At 36.6% G+C, this 16,693-nt stretch overlaps 2 protein-coding genes across 2 annotated transcripts; both read left to right on the top strand.

Moving 5' to 3' along the window:
* Positions 1-4,916: 4,916 nt before the first annotated feature.
* Positions 4,917-8,744, top strand: LOC110766671 (protein KINESIN LIGHT CHAIN-RELATED 1). Its single transcript, XM_021970033.2, has 3 exons — positions 4,917-5,876; positions 6,809-7,717; positions 8,216-8,744. Exons 1-3 carry the CDS (start codon positions 5,224-5,226, stop codon positions 8,448-8,450), a joined length of 1,797 nt encoding a protein of 598 aa, XP_021825725.1. The 5' UTR covers positions 4,917-5,223; the 3' UTR covers positions 8,451-8,744.
* A 5,381-nt stretch (positions 8,745-14,125) lies between these two features.
* Positions 14,126-16,625, top strand: LOC110766675 (bidirectional sugar transporter SWEET4-like). The gene is made up of 5 exons (XM_021970040.2): positions 14,126-14,425; positions 14,587-14,623; positions 15,180-15,561; positions 15,650-15,769; positions 16,069-16,625. The coding sequence occupies exons 1-5, from the start codon at positions 14,383-14,385 to the stop codon at positions 16,264-16,266; spliced, it is 780 nt and encodes a 259-aa protein (XP_021825732.1). The 5' UTR covers positions 14,126-14,382; the 3' UTR covers positions 16,267-16,625.
* The last annotated feature ends 68 nt before the right edge of the window (positions 16,626-16,693 follow it).

The following is a 16,693-nucleotide window of genomic DNA, read 5'->3' as shown; positions in this document are numbered from 1 at the left end:
TTCATTAAACCTAGAATGCATATGAACAAAACATATGTTTTGCGGGTTGTAAGTAATTGCAGGTTCTAAAATGCTAAGACAGTGAGCAATCATGAATATCAAAGACAAAGAAAAGGTCATGCTGTGAGCTTCCTCTTCAACCAGAAGAGAGGAGACAGTTAATTAAAGTCACAAAACTAAGGAAATTAATCTTGTTCATTCAGCACAAGACTAAAATTTATGATGATGATGAATATGTAAGTTTTTAAGCAAATCCAAGATTGGGTGAAATTCATAAGAAATTTAAATTTAACTTCATGCTTAGCATTTTGGTAAGGAAAGGAATATCCAGTTGCCTGCAGAACATGAATATAGCAGACCCTTTCACATAAATATGCAAAAGCTGTATTCTCTTCAAGAATTAAAACCAGGGCAAAAGGAATAAACAAAAGAAAATAAAGGACAATATATTTCAAATAATTGTTCTTCTTTGCTCTCTCTCTGCAACTCTGCCAGTGACAAGGAAAGCACATATGATTTCAGGCTCCTTTCCAAATGGTTCATTTTCCTTCAGTCTTCCTTGAACTTTCCTTGCATGTTCCACAGCTGCTTCTGTTAAAACACAGGTTTTTCTTGCTTGGAGCCCTCCTGTTCGTGGTACCTTCAAGCTCAATGTGGACGGCTCTCGACGGGCTGCTTCTGGATGTATTGGTGCTGGAGGGGTCCTTCGAAATTCACTTGGAGAGTGGAATGGTGGTTTTGCTATTAATTTAGGGATAGGCCAGGTGCTGGAGGCTGAACTTTGGGGTCTTCTCTTTGGTTTGAAGCTTGCTGCTGATAGTAGAATGTCTAAACTCATCATTGAGATGGATTCTGCTATTGCAGTTCAACTAATCCAACAACACAATCTTCTCCTCCTTCATCTTCTTGCTGCTTTGGTGTCTAGTTGCGTGGGGATCCTAAACAAGTTTGAGAGTTATGAGATTTATCAAATTTATAGGGATAAGAACACTGTTGTAGACAGATTGGCTAATTGGAGTCATAACCTGGATCTGGGTTTGTATTTGCTTGATGAGGCTCCTGATTGGCTTGGCTCTGTGTTGGTGGATGACCTGTTGGGGTTGTCTAAACCTCGTATGATTTGTGTTGTTTAGTTTCTTTGGTTGTTGGGGGTTCTTACCCCTCCCTTGTTCACCCAAAAAAAAAAGGGATAAAAAAAAGTATAGTCCAGTTGTTCCATTATGGTATTTTTTTTATCAGTCTCAACATGCATATGTACTTCTGCAAAATCAGCACAAGAGAGAGAGAGAGAGAGAGAGAGAGAGAGAGAGAGTCCATCTAATAATAGAAAATAAAAATAGGAGACTGCATGTAGGTGCACATAGGTGAAGAAATTGAACCGAAAGTGCAGGCATTCCATTCCAAAGGAAAAACGAAGAAAAGATGGTTAGGTGAAACTAAAGGGCATGCCTCATTTTACTTTTGTTGTCTTTTCTCTCTTACCTGGAAATTAAGCTTTGTGAGTTTTGAGGGCACACCTTGTATTTTCACTTCACTTTTAATCTAATCTGATTATTAACCTTCTCTTATTGCATTAGTTCAATTTTCAAGTACTCAAAGTAGTAAAGTGTACAACTTTGTGATAAGTAAGCTATTGAGCCCTATGATTTTGCCTCCAGCAGCACCAACAACAAAACCTTCTTAATGGCTTAATGCATATTATTCTATAATTTGCTCCTATTATAACAGATAAATCGGAGGAAGTTGACGGAAAGAATCAATAACACAGAAATGGTCATATATAATTTGACGATTACACAATCTAAACAATCAAATTCCGGAAGAAAATTGATAAGTTAGATTGTAGTTCAAAAACGATTGCTAAGACTAAGAACATCTCCAACAGTAGTAACAAATAAAACTCTTCAAATTGAAGTTTGTTGACCTACGTGTCAATTTGAAAAGCCTTATTTGCTATTTGAATAATTTTTGCTCCAATAGACTCTTCAATTCAATTAATGCAGTATCATGGAAAAGAATGAAAACATGTGAAAAATATTTATGTATTTATTATATGAAAAGAAATAAATGCATGTTTTTAACATTTACAAGGTAGGTTTTATTTTTTCGAAGTAAAATTAAATGTTTGAAGAGCCAAAGTTAACTTATCGGTCCTAAAGAGAGCGAAAGAGGTAAGTTTGATGACTGAGGTTGAAGAAGCCGTTGGAGAGAGCTTTTTTGATGTGGCTCACCTATTTTAGAATTCCAAAGCTGTTAAAGAGGTTGTTGTAGATGCTCTAAAGTCGTAAAAGTTAAAAGAGTAAATTATAACTGCAAATTAAGTAGGCATGATTCTATTTATATTATACTAGCCGCTCCACCAGTGGTGGGTCTGTGCAAAGGGTAGGCTGGGTGCCTGCCCAGCCCAAATTTATAAAAAAAGAAAAGAAAAAAAGAAAAAACCTATATGGGTTATAAGCCCAGCCGAAAAATAAAAAGAATTAAAAACAAACCCTACCCATATGTTGCCCATCCATGTGGTCCCATCTTTTCTCTCATTCTCTTTGGCTATTAGACTTCCTCTCTCTCTCTCTCTCTCTCTCTCTCTCTCTCTCCCTCCTTTTTTTTTTTGGGGTCAAATTCTTCCTCTATTGGCTACATCTTCTCCTATCCTTTTGTCACCAACAAGGTATTATTCTCATTCTCTCCTTTGCTATATATATATATATATATTTAATTATAGTTTTAATTTAAAATTGAGTATTCTAGGGTTTAATTAGGGATGAATTATAATTTTGAGATTTTGTTGAAATTAATTAGGGCTTTGATTAGGGATGAATTATTCTAAAGCTTTGATTTGATATTTTGTTAAAATTGAGTATTCTAGGGTTTAATTATGGATGAATTAAAATTTTTGGTTTGGTTTTGTTGAGATGCTATTATGAGAATTTGTTTGATTTTTTATTGGTATGTTTGATTAAAATTCTTTATAAATATTATTCATAGGCTATATTTTATTATGTCGGATCACAATCGACGTAATTCTTTATAAATATTATCACAATCGGAATCCCAAGAAAACAAAGAATTTGTTGTTTTTTTTTAAAGAAAAAGAATGATGGGTCATCATCTAGTACATTGCCTTCTAGCACTTCTTTATCTACTCTAATATGTGATGAGCAAAATCTTCCTGAGTCTCCCATTGTCGAGCCTCTAGTTGAAAGAGTTGAATCTCAAAGAGTCGATGATAATCATGATTTTAATTTCAATTATCTTGAGCGTGATCTAGGATTACGTCGTTTAATGTGCAAATATTCGGTGAATGAACAAGATAATGTGCGAAGAGCATATATTCTTTTAGGACCATGTTAACCTGAGTTAGAAGATTATCCAAGCCACTTAGAAGGGCGGGACTTTCGTCGATTTAATCAAAAGTGGTTTGGCCAATTCACTTGGCTTGAGTATTCAGTTGCTAATAATAAGGTATTTTGTTTTCTTTGCTTCCTTTTTGACATGAATCAGTCACACCCAACCTTTATTGTTGATGGGTATCAAAAATGGAAGAGAATTGGTGGGAATCAATGTGCATTTCAACATCATGTAGGCAAGCTAAATTCACCACATCATCTTGCTATACAAAAGTGGATTAGCTTAAAAAACTCATCTCTTCATATTGAAAAAGTGATAGATAAGCAATCAAAGCAACAAGTGATGGACAATCAGTTGTGACTTACGACCACAATTGAGAGCATTAGGTATTTAGCAAATCAAGCATTGACTTTTCGAGGCCACGATGAATCCGTTGACTCATCTAACCGGGGCAATTTCATTAAAATAGTAAAGTCTTTTTGCAAGAATGAATATAGAAGTTGAGAAAGTTGTCCTAGATAAGGCTCCTCAAAATGCTCAGTGCATTTCCAATGTCATACAAAAACAAATCTTGCATATTTTTGCTACCAAGGTGAGGAAGACAATTTGTAGAGAATTTGGGAAGAACAAATTTTGTATTTTTGTTGATGAATCACTTGATGAATCCAATAAAGAACAATGGCTATTATTCTAAAATTTGTTGATTGTGATGGATTTATTCGTGAGTGCTTTTTCGATATTGTGAGTGTTTTAGACACTAATGCCTTGACTCTTAAAAATGACGCCTACGATAGCTTTTTTTTTTAAAATTTAAATTTATTTTAGAATTAAAAAGATAATGGGTAATTGTGTTCCATAAAAATAGGATTAATTATCTTATTTTTCTTTTAATTTTAATTTTTTTAATATGAAAAAGTGTGAAATTACCATATTATCCTCATTTAATTAATAATTTCAATTCTTAATGTTTGCATTAACCAAGGGCATTTTTTGGTATTTTGAATGTTTTACCATTCTCTGCCTTTTGCTTTATATATATACTAGCCTCTCTGCAAGCGCTTCCGAGCCTGCGAGAGGCTTTTTTGAAAAAAAATTTAAATTTATTTCAGAATTAAAAAAGATAATGGGTAGTTGTGTTCCATAAAAATAGGATCCATTATCTGATTTTTCTTTTAATTTTAATTTTTTTTAATACAAAAAAGTGTGAATTTATCATATTATCCTCATTTAATTAATAATTTAAATTCTTAATATTTGCATTAAACCAAAGGCATTTTTTGGTATTTTGAATGTTTCACCATTCTCTACCTTTTGCTTTATATATAGATATAGACATGATCACAATATAAATAACATGGTCCTTATATATATATATATATATATATTTTAAAAAGCACGGCCTTACACCAGTAACGCAGCGCCACGCGTCTGCTACAACGGTAACAATCATTTAATTTGCTTGCCTCCAGTAAGAAGCTGCCAACGGTGGGTCAAAGCCGATGTCGAAATTACTATTTTACCCCGCGCAAAAAAAAACTGAAACCAACCACCACCACCCCTCCTTCACACTTTGCCAGCACAGTCTAGAGAGACATCTGATCTGCATCTTCAATTATCTTCTCTCTCTCTCTCTCTCTCTCTCTCTCTCTCTCTCTCCTCCACAGTCGTCGGTCTCAGATAATTAAATCCACTCCACACTAATCAGCTTGTTGAGCATGGTAGCAAGTTCTAATCCTTTAATTAACTTGACTTAATTACATCATTAACCCAAAACACACTCTCTGTTTCTCTGTTTTATTCATCAAACCCAAACCTCTCCTTCTCTCTCTCTCTCTACAGTTCACAACCCCCTCTTCTTATTCTTGTTCAACGAAGATGCCGGGTTTGGTCTCCGTCAAAACCCCGCCCGACTCCGCCCCGCTCCGAATCTCGGTCCCGGAGCCCCAACCCCAGCCCCAAAGATCCGAACCCGCCCCAATTTCCAAAACCCCCTCGCCCCACCCTAAAAAACCGCCATCCCCGTCCCCCTCCAGATCCAAACCCTCACCCACCCGATCTAAGAAGCCCCAACCCGCTTCCCCCGACCCGATTCTCGCCGATGCCTCACTCGACAACCCGGATCTCGGCCCGTTTCTCCTCAAGCTGGCTCGAGACACCATCGCCTCCGGCGAAGGCCCGAACAAGGCTTTGGACTATGCGGTCCGGGCCTCCAAGTCGTTCGAGCGGTGCGCCGTCGACGGCGAGCCGAGCCTGGACCTGGCGATGAGTTTGCACGTGCTAGCGGCTATATACTGTAGCCTGGGCCGATTCGAGGAGGCGGTTCCGGTTCTGGACCGGGCGATTCGGGTACCCGAGGTCCAGAGAGGTTCGGATCACGCGCTCGCGGCGTTCTCGGGGCACATGCAGCTGGGGGACACGTACTCGATGCTGGGACAGGTGGACCGGTCCATTGAGTGTTATGAGGAGGGCTTGAAGATCCAGATCGAGGCTTTGGGTGACACTGATCCCAGAGTTGGTGAAACTTGCAGGTCTAAATTTCGCTGCTTTTTACTTTTATTTTCAATTTTGTGGGTTGCCGTGCATGGGTTTTTGTGTGTGCTTATGGGGATCAGTTTAATTGTTTGGAGATTGCTGAAAAGATTAGTTCTTTTATTTTATTTTCTCTTGTAGAAGTAATATTAATGGTTTTTGTTTGAGATTTTTTTGGATAATGGGTCAAAGATGGAAGATATATAGTGGGGTTTAAAAAACTCGGTAGAGAATTATGGTAGAATGCGTAGCCAAATTTGGAGAAGTTGTTAATAGTTTCTGCCAGTGTTTATTATGCCGGCTGAAAATTTGGGCCTTGAAATGTAGAACACAATCAAATTTGACCAAATGTGAAGGAAACAAAGATAAATAAGTTTTACTTAAACTGGGGCAAAATCGAGCAATTGAACTGATTGGTTGAACTGTAACTTGAGGTTAGCATATTGTTAAGCTCATTGCGTAATTGACCTTGGTGTTCATGTTTGTTAAACTCATTTCCAAATTGATAAGTTTTGAAAACATTTGCATGTAAATGTGGGTTGATGCAAAGATGAACTGAATTTGGCGGGACAGAATAAGGCTTTCTTTTCCTGAAATGCTTAAGTTGAAATGAAACACCTGGGATACATGGCATAAACATTGACTGAAACAGTATTGTTTTCTAGGTCACACCCAGGAGAAAGGGATAGATTCTTAAGGGGCTTTTATGAAATCAGCTACCAGTTAAAGATGCAATGCTATCAACCACGTATCAATTATAGTTGTGCAAGTGTTTTGCTTCCCAGAGTGTGTCTTGTGTCTTTTTCTTTTTGGGTTAATATTTTTTGAAATGAATGCTTAAATTCTTCAAGTGAACTAAGCTAATTTTAGTGATGGCTTGAAATAAAGTTAGAGTAATTGAATTTTAAGTGAACCGGTGTTGGATATGCAGATATTTAGCTGAGGCCCATGTCCAAGCAATGCAGTTTGAAAGAGCAGAGGAATTGTGCAAGAAAACTCTTGAAATTCACCGTGCTCATAGTGAACCAGCATCTCTTGAAGAGGCAGCTGACCGCCGGCTGATGGCTCTCATATGTGAGGCAAAGGGGGATTATGAATCAGCACTTGAACATCTTGTCCTTGCCAGTATGGCAATGATTGCAAATGGGCAAGAAAATGAGGTTGCTGCTATTGATGTCAGCATAGGTAACATTTACATGTCTCTTTGTCGCTTTGATGAGGCCGTCTTCTCTTATCAGAAGGCACTCACTGTTTTAAAGTCATCAAAGGGCGACAACCACCCTTCTGTTGCCTCTGTCTTTGTTCGCCTTGCTGACCTATATCATAGAACTGGAAAGATCCGAGAGTCCAAATCATATTGTGAGAATTCCCTGAGGATATATGTGAAGCCTGTGCCTGGAACAACGGCAGAAGAGATTTCTGGTGGGTTGACTGAAATTTCAGCCATTTATGAATCCATGGATGAGCCTGAGGAGGCACTAAAGCTGTTGCAGAAGGCGATGAAGTTGTTGGAGGATAAACCAGGACAGCAAAGCACAATTGCTGGAATAGAAGCACGGATGGGAGTGATGTTTTGCATGCTTGGGAGATACGAAGAAGCAAGGAGCTCTTTTGAGAGTGCTGTAGTGAAACTTAGAGCTAGTGGAGAGAAGAAGTCGCCCTTCTTTGGGGTTGTGCTGAACCAGATGGGATTGGCTTGTGTACAGTTGTTCAAGATAGATGAGGCTGCTGAGTTGTTTGAAGAAGCGAGGGGGATATTAGAACAAGAGTGTGGTCCATGTCATCAAGATACTCTTGGAGTATATAGCAATCTTGCTGCAACCTATGATGCTATGGGGAGGTAATATATTGAGTCCTCTGCTTGCATTTTTTTGGCTCAAGATGTTAGCATGTTTCTCATTTGCTTGAACACTCCATGCAAAAGCTATTATTTTGTTCTATATGGGTTGTCCCTTTGTTGTTCATCTTCTTTAGAATCGGAAAAATGTGTATGACCCTTGTAGCCAGGGTGTTGATAGTCAGGAATTGGGTGTTAGCACCTGCAATTCCCCAAATTTGGCACTAGTGGATTGCAAATCCATATTCCAGACTTTTATCATATCTTGTTACTGGCCTTGAATGAGGTTTTTTGACTGCCTCAGTCATGTCTGTCTTCCAGGTTTACATCATTTAAATAGTCTGGAAACATAATTTTCTTTGCTCCTTTCGCTTTTATTATGCCAAGTATTCTATATGTGTGTTTACCGAGAATGTGCCAGTGCCACTGATAAACGTAGGGACTTGATTATTATGCCTTGAAAATTCAGTTGTTAACAAATCTTTTGTGGATCTTTTTCAGAGTTGAAGATGCAATTGAAATTTTGGAGTATGTCCTTAAACTGCGAGAAGAAAAGCTCGGAATTGCAAATCCTGATTTCGAAGATGAGAAGAGAAGACTAACGGAGCTTCTGAAAGAAGCAGGTAGGACCCGAGACAGAAAAGCAAAGTCACTGGAAAACCTCATTGATCCAAACTCGAAGAAGACAAAGAAAGAGGGCACAAAGAGGTGGGGTGGCTTGGGCTTCAGACTTTGAAAGGAAAAACCCGGCAAGATTTTATTCAAAAGAAAAAAGATCTCCACTTCCATTTCTTTCTGCTCTCCTGCACCTGCACATTCTGTAACATAGTTCAAGATCATGTATAGGCTTGAAGTTTTAATTTGGCGAGGTTTTCTGTTTCTCGAGTTTTGAATTTCTCTTCTTCTTTTTTTCTGTTTTTTTTTTCCTTCTCTGATATTGAATGTCTGCATTGTAAGCTTGAAGCTCTTCACTGAAAAGAAAAATATGCATTTGAGTGAATAAAATTCACATGTATGTTTTCCCCTCTCATTCTTGAGTTCTTACATTTTTCAAGCATCTTAGTACTCTCTACTAAATATCCTAATAGTCCAAGAGGTTAACTAAAATTTCACCTCTGCCACCCAGCAGTGCAGAGCCCACAGAAAAGCCTTGACTTGCATCTGCGATGTACATGTAGACCTCAGACTTAAGAGAATCAATAAACAGACCAGACTTGACTAATTTTAAAACATTGAGAAAGTTTACCAATGGACACTTTTGCCCAAATTGATGCATGGGTGGGCACAACTTTAGGCAACTTCAAATTAAAGAACTTTTCTTTTTTATTCTTTAGTATAATTCGGCGAGACGGATTTTGTCAAGGTCTGTGTACCGCGCATGTGTGGCGATTTCTAACATTTGATAAAATGTTGGGATTTTGCCAAGATTTGTGTACCGCATGTGTGGCGATTTCTAACTATTGATAAAATGTTGGTTTTCAATAATTTACAGTAAATAATCACTCACTTAAATATCAATTTCTAATAATTTGCGGTCAGAAATCACTCACGTACGTAAAGTTTTAAAATACAGATAAATGGACGTGAAGTTTTAAAATACAGATGTCTCTTCATATAAGAATGATTAATTGTCAGACTTTGAATAACTTTAAGACACATTCTTGCTGTGTTTCCCAACTTGTGTTTGTATACCACCTTAATCGAAATCACATCACTTATCGGTGCCCATGATTTTGCCAGGAAATGCCAGCACTCATTATTATACCCGTTTCCTTAAGAATCTGGTCTCCATTATTTGTACTGAATCATATTCTCAACTCTTTATAACTGACAAGATATAAAATACTCGTGCAATATTAGTTCTCTGGATCAAGCAAATAGTTCCTGGGCCATTTCGGCTGAAGAGGTATATGGGATTAATGGGTTTATGGCAAACCAATTAAAGTAAAGGAGAATTTAAAAAGGAGAATAATTAAAGACACATAATAAAAGAATTCAAGTTTCTCATCAATTATTAGAAACTTTAGGTAAGTTTTTTTCACCACTACTACGCTCACCGAATAATGTCCTAACTTAACTTGTCGTTTGCTTAAATCCGAGAGCCATTTATACCAAATACACAACACATAAGGTTCGATAAACATATCTGATTAATAAATTTGATGAACCTAGCATTATACTGAATAGTATTACGCGCCAACATTTTGACAAATGAAATTAGATGAGCATTAGCCTTATATTGGGTCCATCAACACATTGGCATGAAATACTTGAGTGATGAAGAGAAATATTATTCCTCATTTGGATATTAAGATAACAAAGAACAAGAATTTGAAGGTAGTGATTAGGAGAAAAGGTGCGTAGTTCCATAATACACTACAAGGGGCCATGGGTCATCGACATAGTAGAATATAATATTTATATATATGTCTATGACTTGACTCGAAATGAAATATTTGCCAATTCTTTTTTCTTTTTGGTGCTGTAAATTTTTGAGCCTCACACTTTGTACACAAAGTCATGTCCCATCTTACCTTCTTCATGTCAGTCCAAATATTAGTCTTTATCAGAATTTGATTCATAAGACAGATAGATATATACATCATTAATCTCATAGATGAAAGGAATATGTTCACATCAAACCCTAGGCCGGCCTAATATGCAAATGCAAGCCTTGCCATTGATTTGAAACACTGCCTGTTCGTTGATAGAGACTCAATTCTTCTGCCACTAGTTGATGTCTCAAGTGTGTGCTGTGACTTAACTATTGGTCTGCATCATGAGTAGGTTGATTTTGGATGTATTTGTGTGGCTAAACTTCTGCTTGAGACTCAAAAGATTGTATTGTTCTTTCCAATTTCCATTCCTATCATTAAAGAGACAATTAGTAAGTGTCAAAGTTGAGTTTGAATTCTCTGTGGAAGCTTTTGTAGGGTGTTGATTGTATGTCTACGTTTAAAGCTAGGTCACTTTAGACTTTTTTTTTTCTTCTAGTTATTACTTGTTGAATATAAATCCTAAACACTATTTAAAACAAGAAACGGAATTATTTATATTCAAAAGCACAAAATTAGTACCAAAAAGATTAGCAGATGATCCTAATTTTTCAAAATTGGCTACTAGGGGCTTTAGAGAGTTTTCACCCATTTATCATGGCAAAGGATAAGGACAAACAAGGGATGTTACTATTCACGTGAATTGTGTATACCCAAGCAATTTTTTGTTGTTGTTTTCCCACCCATTACCATGGCAACTCGAGTAATCACTATTGACATGAGATTAATTTTATTTATACTTATGAGATTAATTTTTATAAGATTAATTTGATTTATACTTATGATATGAGGAGAGGAATTTGTATGGAGTTTTGGTTTGGAAAGTGAAGAATATTGTTAGTTTTTTTTTTTTTAAATTCTGAATTTTTTGGTATAAATTGGTAGCCGTTGAATGAAGGAAAAAAAATTGCATCGGACTCCCTAGGGGACGCCACGTGGCCCACACCACTTTTTGTTTGGTGTTCACTGACACGAAGCACACATGGTAGCGTTAAAAAACATTAAATTTATTCGTTGACGTCAACGCCTTTAGGTACCAGCTCGGGATGATCTTGCCTTTGGGCTTGGCTAGTCTTGGTGGACCCCACCTCCTGCCCAGGCTGGAAATTCATGGTGGGATGGGTTTTGCCAGCCCGCCTTTTGTCATGGTAAAATCCATCGATAGAAGTACTCTTAGAGCATTTCCACCCATTTGTCGTGGCAAAAGGTAAGGGGAGGCAAGGGTTGTTACTATTTACATGAATAATGCATGTTATGTTAATTTTTTTGTAGGTTTTTCACCCATTGCCATGACAACCCAAGGGCAACTACTATTCACATGAGTTATGAGGAGAAGAATTCGTATAGAGTTTTGATGTGGGAAGTGAAGAATATGGCTATGTATTTATTTTTTTTTAAATATGAAATTTTGTATTTTTTTTCGATTTTTTTAAATTTTTTTTGTTGCTGACGTCATCACTAAAATCACAGCCATCATGCAACAATTCGGGCTCTTCTTGCCTTCGAGCTTGCCAGGGCTTAGTGGAACCCACGCCTTGCCTGCGCTGTTTTGTACCGCTGAAGCTGTATTTCTTGAACTGGATTGGACAACCTTTTGCTAGGGCTGGGCTGTCCGCTAAAAGTGCTTAGAACTGTAATTATAAGCTAATGAGTGATATCAAGTGATTTATTGTCCCACTATTTTGGGTAAAAATTAAAATATCCATACATTACACCAGTTTTTGGGTTTAATAATAGAAGCTTCCACAAAAGGCATGAACCATTTATAACAGAAAAAATCCGTGACTCTATGTCACTGGTGGCAATGGCATGGTGCCATAGATTGATAGAGGTGCACTGAAAGTCAAAAAGGGTTCTGCAAATAATCCAAATGCACTTCATATAAATTATTATAATATGTGAATAATGGTTAAATGAATATGAATCGAAATCCGTAGGCATTTTTTTGTACACGTTCATGAAGGGTTAAATGAATATGAATCGAAATCCATTAGGCATTTTTTTGTACACGTTCATAAAGGGTTAAATGAATATGAATCGAAATCCAATTCAAACATATAATATAAATCAAAACATGCATCAATTGACACTAGAATATTACCATCATGATCAAAGTGAGAGTGGAATTATATATAATAATGGTGCAATTTCTCTATTTTGTGCACGTAGCAGGGCACCTTCTGGATGATTTGATGAACAGAATCGTATCAAAGCAGAGAGAATTGTTCATGCAAATCGGTCTTGGACATTGGCCATTAGGCCTACCTTAAAAAATTATTACAAAACCTCCACGCACAAAAAAACACAAGTAAAAAAAAAACCCTTTACAAAACCTATATATTCTCCAACAGTTTCAACGAAAAAGATAGTTAACTGTCTCTGAAATTTTTGGACGGCTTTAAGGTCGATTCTGTGGACAGCGTGACCTAATTATTAGTCTATATGTGTCTGTTATTAGTCGTTTTTTGGACAGCAAGCTCACTCACTTTAACTGAAATCTTGATGCCTGTGTATCTGATATTAGTTCTTTTTGGCCAGATTAAATGTCCCCCGTGCTACAAATCAAGATCAAGTTAATATAAAAGTTTAAAAAAAGTGAAGATGTGGGCCCTATAATGCCACGTAGACAACTAATGGTGAGATCTGACAAAAACCCTAACGGCGGAACCATATTGAAATAAATTTAAAAGACCGGAGTATCTAATTGTAAGAATCGAAAAAATAAAGACTGATGTGTCTTAAGGGTATAGCCACATGGTACTAAACTGTAATTAACCATATTTATTTATCACATCTCTTATAAAAAGGCGATATGGAGACTCGTATAAGATATGATCAACAATGATATTTGGACTCGTATTATTTATCACATCCCTCTCTCTTTTTGGGGATTGTGATAGAGTCGGATCTCATTCATATTTGTTATTATTAGAACTGATTTTGTACACATGCTTTTGAGTTGAACTTGATGCTAATTAAATTAACTTATTAACTTAAAATGCAAGTTAATTATTACTTAACAAAAACAAGATATCATGATTAATAATAGGCAACGTTAATTGAATGCATGACCAACTCACATTCGAACTTAGACGGTGTGACTCACTTGTCACTCACCATTGTACTTGTCATGTGGACCTCTCGAATTTAATTTCTTCCTTTTCGCTAATGATAAATTGGAATTTTATTTTATTTTATTTTTTAAAAAGGAAGTCGATGGTCGTCCAGTTATTGAAAAAAACAAAAAATCTAAGCCCCACCTGCTCTGCTCAGAATTATTCTTAGAAGAAAATAAAATATATAAAAAAGAAAGCCGAATCCGTAATTATATGGAGCATCTGATCTAAGTTGTACCATCAAAAATTGCACCAACTAAACTTGACTAGCTAGCTATGTGGTACAAAAATTAATATATATTTTGTTTATAAAAGTAAAAAATGTGAATTTTTTATCCCACGTGATTTTTCTAACGAGGCAACTTTTTCATGCTCTTTTAATCACTGTAAATTTGCACAAAAAAATCAAGAAATTAACTAATAACTGGACTTCTGTGGACCCAAATAGCAAAAATGCACCCAAATAATGGATTCAGTGGGAAAGCAATGGATAAATCTATGAAAAAACCTCTGATAATTTTTTATTAATAAAAGTCACTTTCTAAGCCCTGTAACGTTTGCTAGCAGAGAGTCTGGTAACGTTAGGGTTCTGAGAATCTTGAAGGTAGTGCCAAAGCCAAAGGCAAACACATACACACACTCTCTCTCTCTCTCTCTCTCTCTCTCTCTCTCTCTCATCCTTTGGATGAAGGGCATTATTCCCTTAAAATCAATCGTTTAAAGGGCACTTGATCCTCTTCCATGTGTTGCTATAAGTTGCACCACCCAATACATGCCATGCAAGTGACCTAACAGCTCTGAGGGTTACAAATTACAATCCAAACCACCAAAACTAAACAAGACAATCCTCCTGTCCCTCATTTTCTCTTTCCTTCCTTCCATCTCACTCTCCTTTCAGCTCATCTAGTTTCATCACCTTATTTCTTTCTTTCTATTTCTTCTTCTTCCTTCTTCCTTCTTCTTCAGTTAGCTTAATTAAGTAGATTTAGTCACAGCCATGGTTTCTCCAGATGTTGTTCGAACCGTGGTCGGTATCATAGGTGAGTTAATTAGAGTGTAATTAGCATCTTTAAACTCAAAACAAGTGTAGAGTGAGGAATTGAAGTTCATTTCTTTCAGTTTCATGTATATATAGATTGCTTTATCTTCTGAGATTCAAACTTGATGTCGGCAATTGTTTTATTTTTGCTTATTTTTTCAGGAAACGTTATCTCACTCATTTTGTTCCTGTCACCAGTGTAAGCATGGTTCTTCTCCATTTCTTTAATTCTTCAAGGCAGAGTGATATTTTTTTTTAAAAAAAACAGAGAATATAAACAAATTTACAGGTATTAAAATTTTGTTGAATTGTACACAAAATTTGGTAAATGCATGATTTTACATTATCTTAAGTTTTTCTCAAGATGGTTTAATACCGGTACTAATTTACAGTATCCGATATATTGTGAATATTTAGTTGATATTTTGTCAATATCGTCTTGATATTTAGTGATACCAAACTATATACGAGTAAATTGGTATCCAACACCAAACAATCACGGCATTTTTAGATAAATGGTATTAGTCATAATTATATCTTAAATTTGTAATTTGCCATAATTAAGGTTGGAAGGGAATTTACTCGTATTTATCCCAATGAAAAAGTAAAGTTGAATTATACTTTTGGGTATATAGCACCATTAATAAAAGATGTGTTGCCATAATTAGGACCTCCACCTCATCCCTTTTTCCCATATTTGAAGTTGACAACATTTTTGTCCTAACACACAGTACACTAATAATTCTCATTTCCAGGCCGACTTTTGTTCGAATATGGAAAAAAGGTTCAGTGGAGCAATACTCACCAGCCCCATACCTTGCAACCCTAGCCAACTGCATGGTGTGGGCCCTCTACGGATTGCCTATAGTGCACCCCCACAGTATTCTGGTGGTGACCATCAATGGCTCTGCCATTTTCATTGAGCTTTCCTACATCATCCTCTTCCTCATCTACGCGTCTGACAAGAAGCAGAGGCTCAAAGTGCTTCTGGGTTTACTTGTGGAGCTCATACTCATGGCTCTTCTTGTCCTCATGGTTCTCACTGTGGCCCATACACACGAGAGGAGGTCACTTATTGTTGGCATCGTTTGCATTCTATGTAACATCATGATGTATGCTTCACCTCTCGCTGTCATGGTAAGTAATTACCCTAATCATATTTTTTTTTTAAAATTATTCTCATTTGATCATATTCTAATTCTATTGTGTTTCTTGTGCGTGACAGAAATTGGTGATTACAACAAAGAGTGTGGAATTCATGCCGTTTTGCCTCTCGTTATTTTCCTTTGCCAATGGTCTTGCCTGGTTTTCATTTGCTCTCATCCGTTTCGACATCTTCTTGACTGTAAAGTTCTCAAACTCTAATTATAATAATTCTCCATCCATCTAAAATATAAATTAATGGACAAATAATTTTATATTTTAAAATAATTAAAAACATTTCCGAATTATTTATTTCCATGCATTTATTGCTTATGTCCTTTTGGGTCTGGATAAACCTGAAAAGGCAAACATGCACACGGGTTTCTTCATGAAATAAATATAAAAAAATTCTTTGTAGTTTCTTTGTGTTTGATCTTCGGCCCCCATTTTACCCCTAAAATAAAATAAAATAAATGAGGCCTGTGATGTGTTCATTTTCAGATTCCCAATGGGCTGGGCTTACTTTTTGGGTCGGGCCAGCTGATTCTCTACGCCACATACTACAAGAATACAAAGCGACTGTTGGCAGAAAGGAAAGGTAGGCAGGTGAGTTTGACAGAGGTGGTTTCCGACGGAGATGAACCCAAAAAGATGGGTCGTACTACTCAGAATGGTAGTGCTCCTCACCACGGGACATGAGCAACTCCGCCGTGTATCATCTCCGCTGCCGTCCAATGAGTCGGACAAGCGGACCCTATGAAAGAAATATAAGTTTTTGATAAAGGTCGGACTTTATTTATGTTTGTGTTGTGTGAGACCACAATATGGTCACTATGGAACAAATAGTTTCATTTCATAACGACAGATACATGGTTACATGGTTTTCTGTGTCATTCTGTGGCATGAGTGACTTTATACTTATGCCATATGAAATGTTATAATTTCATAATTGTACCAGGAACCATGAGGACCATGTATCTATGTTTACCTTTAAATGATCAAGGATCAAGGCAGAAGCCTTGTTTATAAAAAAAAACCAGCTTTTTGTTTTGTGGCTATATTTTCCCCTTTTAATGCAAGAAATATTAAGGAGGTAGCATCGAAATAATGGCCTGATTGTAAGGCA

This window comes from Prunus avium, chromosome 5, assembly GCF_965620075.1.
Source record: "Prunus avium chromosome 5, drPruAviu1.hap1.1, whole genome shotgun sequence".
In the NCBI taxonomy this organism is placed as follows: Eukaryota; Viridiplantae; Streptophyta; class Magnoliopsida; order Rosales; family Rosaceae; genus Prunus; species Prunus avium.
The sequence above is the reverse complement of the archived record's forward strand: the minus strand, read 5'-3'. Positions and strand labels throughout refer to the sequence as shown.

Excerpts from the sequence above, each read along its gene's own strand:
- LOC110766675 (XM_021970040.2), top strand. The coding sequence starts at position 14,383 with ATGGTTTCTCCAGATGTTGTTCGAACCGTGGTCGGTATCATAG. Across the intron at positions 14,624-15,179 it reads ATTTTGTTCCTGTCACCAGT|GCCGACTTTTGTTCGAATAT; the intron begins GTAAGCATGGTT and ends TCTCATTTCCAG. Across the intron at positions 15,770-16,068 it reads GTTTCGACATCTTCTTGACT|ATTCCCAATGGGCTGGGCTT; the intron begins GTAAAGTTCTCA and ends GTTCATTTTCAG.
- LOC110766671 (XM_021970033.2), top strand. The coding sequence starts at position 5,224 with ATGCCGGGTTTGGTCTCCGTCAAAACCCCGCCCGACTCCGCCCCGCTC. Across the intron at positions 5,877-6,808 it reads AGAGTTGGTGAAACTTGCAG|ATATTTAGCTGAGGCCCATG; the intron begins GTCTAAATTTCG and ends TTGGATATGCAG. Across the intron at positions 7,718-8,215 it reads ACCTATGATGCTATGGGGAG|AGTTGAAGATGCAATTGAAA; the intron begins GTAATATATTGA and ends GATCTTTTTCAG.